Source organism: Triticum urartu, chromosome 4A (genome assembly GCF_056163025.1).
Source record: "Triticum urartu cultivar PI428250 chromosome 4A, HENAU_Tu73, whole genome shotgun sequence".
In the NCBI taxonomy this organism is placed as follows: Eukaryota; Viridiplantae; Streptophyta; class Magnoliopsida; order Poales; family Poaceae; genus Triticum; species Triticum urartu.
In genome coordinates, this window is record NC_141876.1 from 374,608,686 (window position 1) to 374,617,814 (window position 9,129).

At 45.3% G+C, this 9,129-nt stretch overlaps 1 protein-coding gene across 1 annotated transcript; it reads right to left on the reverse strand.

The window, feature by feature from the left end:
* Window positions 1-245: 245 nt before the first annotated feature.
* Window positions 246-8,725, reverse strand: LOC125551260 (ER membrane protein complex subunit-like protein). The gene is made up of 6 exons (XM_048714433.2): window positions 8,483-8,725; window positions 8,333-8,389; window positions 7,932-8,085; window positions 2,669-2,766; window positions 2,523-2,588; window positions 246-608 (listed from the first exon to the last, which is right to left on the reverse strand). The coding sequence occupies exons 1-6, from the start codon at window positions 8,600-8,602 to the stop codon at window positions 570-572; spliced, it is 534 nt and encodes a 177-aa protein (XP_048570390.1). The 5' UTR covers window positions 8,603-8,725; the 3' UTR covers window positions 246-569.
* Window positions 8,726-9,129: the final 404 nt, after the last annotated feature.

A 9,129-nucleotide genomic window follows, 5' to 3' on the forward strand; every position in this document is an offset into this window, starting at 1 on the left:
AGGGAAGCAAATAATTTGGCACATAATTGTTTGTCTTAGGAAGATGAGCCACAGCAGCGCAAGGTGTGCGCTCGCCACGCCCAAATCATGCAGCTGCACAACTCAGAATTTAGGAATGTTGACTGGAGTTTTTTTTTTTCCTTTTCTGACCATCTTGTGTATAGAGTACAGTGGAGGGTAGCCACTCAAAAACACCACTCTTGCATGCAGAATAAACCATAAGTTCAAATGTCAATTCAACCAGCTAAACCCAACAACAAATCTCACAGCTATTAATTGAACAAAACAAAGAAGTTCGTCCACTACATTGAATGGGAGAGTTAGCAACAACTTCTCTATTGAATCAGACATGGTAAGCAGAAAAGATAAAAAAAATGAGCAAGCTATCTTTAGCTAAGCCTGTGATTTGTCTATAGATATCAATCCGAATTTGGTACATGTGAAACAAAAAATACAACAAACCCGCATAAAATCTCTCCCTTCAGCAGGGTAAATTTCGCTTTAGTACAGATACCATCCTCCAAGTACTAAAACTAAAGAGTTTTACCAATTGAAGATCATAAGGGGCATTACATCAAGGGGATCCCTCCACCAGCATATTCAACCTCCTGCCATTGAGAAAAATAATTCAATCAGTTCAAGCAACCTACATATGCAGATACACATTCACAAATCCATACAAACTATACTATTACAGTATTGGAAATCAACATGTTATTGACTAGGCATCTTGTTGCACCCAGAGGCAAAAAGGTATTAACAATTTGTGGGAATTGATTAAATTTAGCACAAGTTACAGCAGTGAACGTGAGATTTTTCAATAGGCATTATGGGTTATAATAGAACCTACATTTCGGCTAATTAGTTGACATGTTGGGCCAACTACAATGCAGATATCATTATCCAGGTAATCCATAATTAAACCTCAAGTGGGACCACATTGCAGCATGGATTTTTACCATTGTTAAAAGTGCCGCGCCTAGGCTCTAGGCATAGCAGAACACCTAGCTCACAATTGCGCTTAATGTGCGCATAATTGCGCTTAAGCGTGCGCTTTGGTCAGGAAAGTGCAAGGCGATGGCAAAATGCACAAATAACATCTACACTTCTTCAACTTCGATTTTTATCATGTAAAACAGGAAATGATACGAGCCATAGACTACTGCAGCCGGTCACAAGATGTTTTGATGCATTTGTGATTAATTTTGCTGGGCCAAAGGCAGTAGTAGTGTCTATCTTGCACATGTAGTTTAAGAAAATGTTTATTCAACATAGTTATCAACAGAAGCGCAAAGATCTACCAGTGCCCTGTAGCATGGTTTACTGGGAATGATCATTATTTCACAGATAAGGAAGTTCTGAAAGAAATCTTTAATGTTGTTTCGCAAGCATAAAGGATTCAGGTAAGCTTGATGTCAATATATGGAGAAGGCCCAGGCTGGAGGAGGACAGATGCCATGGCAGCTAACACTCGACCACAGGCAAGGAGGCAAACGTGTGGGCTGCTCAAAGCCACAGGAACAAACAGATTCCACCCATGGGTTGAACTTGAAACCGTTCTCAACCCAAAAATTCTCAACACAACCCAACTCGATTTTGATTGTTTTTCAGTACACCATGCCCAAAGCCAAACTGGTATCTTCTTCAACCAATTCCAAACCACCAAAATCAACCCGACTGGAAAATCCAAACCAGTTCAACCAGCCTCATTAGACCGCCTAATAATGTGGTAAACAGAATCTCACTGTTGTTTGACAAAGTATGTTCTACTGAGATTAGTTGAGATAGATGTTTTAACCCAGTTCACAAGCCCCATAGTTGTTAAGATATAGTCATCTTACCATCTATCCAAAAGACCGATCTGTTAGGAAGAGGACACAACACCCCCCCCCCCCTTCACATCTGACGTGGATATGGAATGACCAACACCTCCCCTCACACCTGACTTGGGTGGGAGATACAACACCCCCCTTCAAGTCTCAGTCCCCGCATTTCTCCCAATCATTTATCCTCACCCAAGTCAGGCGTGAGGGGAGGTGTTGATTATTCCATATCCACGTCAGATGTGAAGATGAGGGGGGGTGTTGCTATTCTGTATCTCCTCTTCCTATCAGATCGGTCTTTTGGGATGGTTGGTTGATAGGAATATCTAACAATAGCAAGGGTGCAGCGCCCTGAATAGATAAACGATATTCCATCTGGTTATCATACATACATAACTGAGACCAATACAAGCTACTATCAGAGAATAGTTTTAAAACACTAGTGAGCACCAGCCAAAAGCCAATGAAAAAAGTACTCCGTTCCTTGATATAAGGTGTATAGATTTTTGAGAAAAAACCCGAAATATAAGGTGTATTGCGTTGCACCACTCGTTTGGATAATTTGTTTAGGGATTTGATTACATTTCCTTATATTAGGCAAGCTCCTCTATTTTCTCATGCCAATTAGTCACAAGTCAAAAACAATGAGAATATGGCACTGAGAAACAACAAATAATTTAGGTGGTATTAGCAACATACCCGAGCAGGAGACAGTGAAGATACCCAGTCTGATGCATTTGTTGGAAGAAGACCCAATGTATTGAGCTGTAGAACAAAATAATCACGTGTCTGAAGTGCTTACAGAAATATATGCAGATTCTGGCTTAACCTGTTATTATACTAACCTTCCAAACACCCAAACCCATAGCGGCCAAGTTGAGAGCAGTGAAGAGCAACTTAGGTGCAAGTGTATCCACCCTTGGGTCCTTAAATGGTTCAAAAACTGCAAAGATGCATAATTAAAATTTAAAAAAGAAAAGAAACAGCTCATTAACACAATCCTGAATCATGTGGACAATGAGGTAATCATATTTTGGTACATCATGCCCAAAAGGCTCATTAGCACATCTCTGGAATATGGTAATAGACAATAGAAGCATATATTTCTTGTACCCAAGAGAATCAGACTGGGTGAGTCATGCAGTGTTACAAAACAAAAATTGTTCTTTCCACTTTTTTTTGAGAAGTTCTTTCCACTTATTATATCAAGAGAAACCAGGATGGTTATCCAGTTTCAATGATAACTTCGAAATCTGCGTTCAATTTTACCATGGAGCAAACATAAGCAAATAAATGGTTTTGGTCAACACATAATTAAATGTATCCTCCCTGTCAAAAAATGTGTTTCAATATCAAATATTATTCAAACAGCTAAAGCTGTCCACAGAAGAGAACGACTTGATGTATGAGCGACCATAGTCCACAGTTACCAAGACCAATGTCAATGTCTGGATCCACAATCAGGTTCATGCCAGATTCGATGCTGGGACAGCACCAGGTCTCCGATCCAGGTGGAGATGGATGAGAGGGCGCTTAAGATTAGCTGAACCGTTACATTTCACCATCACTAACTACCACCGCATCTAGTCATTGGTGTTACTACTGTAAGCCAGAACTGCTCACACATCACTTGCAACAAGGCTAATATTATCTCTCCCTATCCCCTCTTCTTGTCCCTATTGACCTGGATCGCTGACATGGTTCCATCCTGACGGCCAACCTAGACCGACCAACGAGTGACCCAGACCATCATTGATAACATCAACCCCAATCCCGGTATCTACGTGCATACATGTCTAGCCTATATGTTAATGCTTTACTGAGTTCATAGTAACATCAGTTACCACCCACTTTAACTACAGAAATCAACAGCATTGACAATCGACTGTTGGAGTTAACTTGACTCAAGATGTGCATGCATGTGAGCATAGCACCCTAGACTTTTAGCTTCCTTACAGGTGTAACAGTCGCTCGTTGAGTAGATTAGCTGCTTGCATGCAATGGCACAGTGTGCATCCATGAGTCTACTGGGAGAACGCATGCACTTAGATGGAACATGTGGGAGTTCATGAAAGCAGTGAATCAAAGATGTTGTGTGCGTCCTGTATAAATCCATCCTTGTGACCGACTTGTTTAGAGGGAATAAATAGCAAGAACAAGAAAAGGCCAAGGTGGCCAAAAGCATAATTGTTGTGTTTTAAGTGCTCTTCTTCCACAAGAGTAACATGTGTGTGTTCTCTCCCAGAATAGGGTGTGTGATACACCTCTATGAGACAGGAAGGGTGCAAGATGATAGAGAATAGAGGTGTGAGAAGCAACTTCAACACAGAGCAGCACACTATCTCTGCTGTTCATGATATATGCCCAGTGCGCTGTAATAACTAGAGGATACACCACATGTTGCTGCGGGAGTTGGTTGATGAAAAATTTCGGTTGAAGAAATTAGCTTGCTCAATCAGGCATCAGGGCCAATCGAATATACTCCCTCTATAAACTAATATAAGATCGTTTAGATCACTAGTGATCTAAACGATCTTATATTAGTTTACAGAGGGAGTATATCAGAACATGAAAATCAAATATGTACCCAGCCAGAGCAGAACTCCGCCTAAGTTGTCTCAACATAGCCGGTCCCAAGCCCGGGTAAAGGAGGAGGGTTGTGATAGGCTTGGCGAGCCAACGTAAAAACTCAGCCACTCTTATGGAGATGAAACCCAAAAGATTTTCGTTGGGGCGTAACCCTCTCAGCGACGCGCCACATCGGAACCCGGGTGTGGTGGAAAATGGGCAAGGGTCGGGCCGTCACCCCCCAAGTGGCACGCCGTATCTTGATCCGGATACGGTGGCAAGTGAGCGAGGATCAGGTCGTCGCATCCTTAGTGGCGCGCTACATCGGCGCCCGGATGTAGTGGAAAATGAGCAAGGGTCTTCGCATTTGACTCGACGAGTGCGAAGGGTAAGGAAGCTAGCCGAGCCTAGGAGGATTCGTTTAGGTAGCTGGAACATAGGGTCTCTGACAGGGAAGCTTCGAGAGCTAGTTGATGCAGCGGTGAGGAGAGGTGTTGATATCCTTTGCGTCCAAGAAACCAAATGGAGAGGACAGAAGGCGAAGGAAGTGGAGGATACCGGCTTCAAGTTGTGGTACACGGGGACGGCTGCAAACAGAAATGGCGTAGGCATCTTGATCAACAAGAGCCTCAAGTATGGAGTGGTAGACGTCAAGAGACGTGGGGACCGGGTTATCTTGGTCAAGCTGGTAGTTGAGGACTTGGTTCTCAATGTTATCAGCGCATATGCCCCGCAAGTAGGCCACAATGAGAACACCAAGAGGGAGTTCTGGGGAGGCCTGGAAGACATGGTTAGGAGTGTACCGATTGGTGAGAAGCTCTTCATAGGAGGAGACCTCAATGGCCACGTGGGTACATCTAACACAGGTTTTGAAGGGGCGCATGGGGGCGCTTTGGCTATGGCATCAAGAATCAAGAAGGAGATGTCTTAAGCTTTGCTCTAGCCTACAACATGATTGTAGCTAACACCCTCTTTAGAAAGAGAGAATCACATCTGGTGACTTTTAGTAGTGACCAACACTCTAGCCAGATTGATTTCATCCTCTCGAGAAGAGAAGATAGGCGTGCGTGCCTAGACTGTAAGGTGATACCTGGAGAGAGTGTTGTACCCCAGCATAAGCTGGTGGTTGCTGACTTCCGCTTTCGGATTCGTGTCCAACGGGATAAGCGTGCCAAAGTCGCTAGAACGAAGTGGTGGAAGCTCAAGGGGGAGGTAGCTCAGGTGTTCAAGGAGAGGGTCATTAAGGAGGGCCCTTGGGAGGAAGGAGGGGATGCGGACAATGTGTGGATGAAGATGGCGACTTGCATTCGTAAGGTGGCCTCGGAGGAGTTTGGAGTGTCCAGGGGAAGGAGAAGCGAAGATAAGGATACCTGGTGGTGGAATGATGATGTCCAGAAGGCGATTAAAGAGAAAGATTGCTTCAGACGCCTATACCTGGATAGGAGTGCAGACAACATAGAGAAGTACAAGATGGCGAAGAAGGCCGCAAAGCGAGCTGTTGGTGAAGCAAGGGGTCGGGCATATGAGGACCCCTACCAACGGTTAGGCACGAAGGAAGGTGAAAGGGACATCTATAAGATGGCCAAGATCCGAGAGAGGAAGACGAGGGATATTGGCCAAGTCAAATGCATCAAGGACGGAGCAGGCCAACTCTTGGTGAAGGACGAGGAGATTAAGCATAGATGGCGGGAGTACTTCGACAAGCTATTCAATGGGGAGAATGAGAGTTCTACCATTGAACTGGACGACTCCTTTGATGAGACCAGCATGCGTTTTGTGCGGCGAATCCAGGAGTCTGAGGTGAAGGAGGCTTTAAAAAGGATGAAAGGAGGCAAGGCGATGGGCCCTGATTGTATCCCCATTGAGGTGTGGAAAGGTCTCGGGGACATAGCGATAGTATGGCTAACCAAGCTTTTCAACCTCATTTTTCGGACAAACAAGATGCTAGAAGAATGGAGACGGAGTATATTAGTACCAATCTTCAAGAACAAGGGGGATGTTCAGAGTTGTACTAATTACCGTGGAATTAAGCTGATGAGCCATACAATGAAGCTATGGGAGAGAGTCATTGAGCACCGCTTAAGAAGAATGACAAGCGTGACCAAAAATCAGTTTGGTTTCATGCCTGGGAGGTCGACCATGGAAGCCATTTTCTTGGTACGACAACTTATGGAGAGATATAGGGAGCAAAAAAGGACTTGCATATGGTGTTCATTGACTTGGAGAAGGCCTATGATAAGATACCACGGAATGTCATGTGGTGGGCCTTGGAGAAACACAAAGACCCAGCAAAGTACATTACCCTCATCAAGGACATGTACGATAATGTTGTGACAAGTGTTCGAACAAGTGATGTCGACACCGATGACTTCCCGATTAAGATAGGACTGCATCAGGGGTCAGCTTTGAGCCCTTATCTTTTTGCATTGGTGATGGATGAGGTCACAAGGGATATACAAGGAGATATCCCATGGTGTATGCTCTTTGCGGATGATGTGGTGCTAGTTGACGATAGTCGGACGGGGGTAAATAGGAAGTTAGAGTTATGGAGACAAACCTTGGAATCGAAAGGGTTTAGGCTTAGTAGAACTAAAACCGAGTACATGATGTGCGGTTTCAGTACTACTAGGTGTGAGGAGGAGGAGGTTAGCCTTGATGGCCAGGTGGTACCTCGGAAGGACACCTTTCAGTATTTGGGGTCAATGTTGCAGGAGGATGGGGGTATTGATGAAGATGTGAACCATCGAATCAAAGCCGGATGGATGAAGTGGCGCAAGCTTTTGGCATTCTCTGTGACAAGAGAGTGCCACAAAAGCTAAAAGGCAAGTTCTACAAGATGGCGGTTCGACCCGCAATGTTGTATGGCGCGGAGTGTTGGCCGACTAAAAGGCGACATGTTCAACAGTTAGGTGTGGCGGAGATGCGTATGTTGAGATGGATGTGTGGCCACACGAGGAAGGATCGAGTCCGGAATGATGATATACGAGATAGAGTTGGGGTAGCACCAATTGAGAAGCTTGTCCAACATCGTCTGAGATGGTTTGGGCATATTCAGCGCAGGCCTCCAGAAGCTCCAGTGCATAGCGGACGGCTAAAGCGTGCGGAGAATGTCAAGAGAGGGCGGGGTAGACCGAATTTGACATGGGAGGAGTCCGTTAAGAGAGACCTGAAGGATTGGAGTATCACCAAAGAGCTAGCTATGGACAGGGGTGCGTGGAAGCTTGCTATCCATGTGCCAGAGCCATGAGTTGGTTGCGAGATCTTATGGGTTTCACCTCTAGCCTACCCCAATTTGTTTGGGACTAAAGGCTTTGTTGTTGTTGTTGTTGTTGTTGTTGTACCCAGCCAGAGCAGGTATAACTGTTCACCAATCACAAGCACTACCCTATAGCCTTCCTAACATTAACCTACACACCAATACTAAGGCAAAGAACATAAATCAGAAATGACTGAACAAAGGGTCTTAAAGTAGCAGAGTTAGCAATCTCTTCAACTGAACAAGCAACCCATACTAAAAATTCAGTTGACTCAAGACAGTACCTTTCCCGACAGATCGGAGTGCGTTGAAGGGCTGCCAGAGAGCAGAGAAGACGATGCCAATGCTGAACAGGTGCACTGTGCTCCCGGCCATCCACATCATAAAACCCATCATCATCAGGTTCTTGAAGGGCGCCTGCGCCACCTCCCAGGCTTTCTGCTCAGAGCAAGACCGCATAAACTTCAATTAGGACTGCCCAAAACCTAGAGATTATCAAGCAAGTGAACTCGGGGAATCAGCCCAGAAGGAAGCGCTGAGATCCGGTTCCTCCTCAATTGCTTCTATGCTAGACCTAGACAAGTTGGCCAATTCACACTGAATCGGTACAGTTCCGGGAGTATCTAATCCCTGGATCTATCTCGCTAGGAGACTACTACGACGAGCATCGGGGAATCGAGCGAACCTGCCCCTTCCAGGCGGCTTCGGTCTCCTTGCGCTGCCGCGCGCTGGCGGCGTCGTCCTGAGAGCCAAGAAAAACAGCACGTAAATTCTACTGTCCGAGCGAGCGAAGGAACAGTTCCAGAAAAGAGGGCAGGGGGGTGGGGCGGGGTACCGCTTCCGGGGCAGATCTGGTGAAGCCGGGGGGATCGGGGAAGGCAGGCGAGGATGAGGAGGAAGATGCGTCGTGGAGCTCCACTGCCCAGCGGCGGGCGAGGCCCTTGCCCTTCTCCATCGCCGGCGGCCGCGGCTACTGACGGATCAAACGGTTCTGGTTTGGTTTTGGAGCTTGGACTCTCGGCGTGGATGATGGGAGACGGCAGCCTCGACCTCCAACTTCAACGAACAGGACTACAGGAGTGGAGCGGTCAATTTTTGAGATATCTCCTTCGTACAGTAGTGTATTCACGTATTGGTCCTGCATTTGACCAAAGATCTTGTTTGTTTGTTTCGGGCAAGATCTTGTTTGTTTGTTTCGGGCTTTGGGTCTCACTTGCAATTCTTACTCTCTCCGTTCGAGATTAGTTATATTTCTATTGTTTTTAAGTTAAACTTATTTAAATGTTATCAAATCAATTAAACAAAAGTAAAACTCAACTAACTACGCCTTCTCACAGCAATTTAGAGCAAGGACCCAGGCTGAAAACTTATATAAGGGGGGCCAATGGAAGACGTAGAACATCAAGGGACGCGAGCACATAGATTTAGAGCATTTTAAGTAAACAATGTAGGGGTGCTTTAAGAAGAAGAAGAAAAACTACA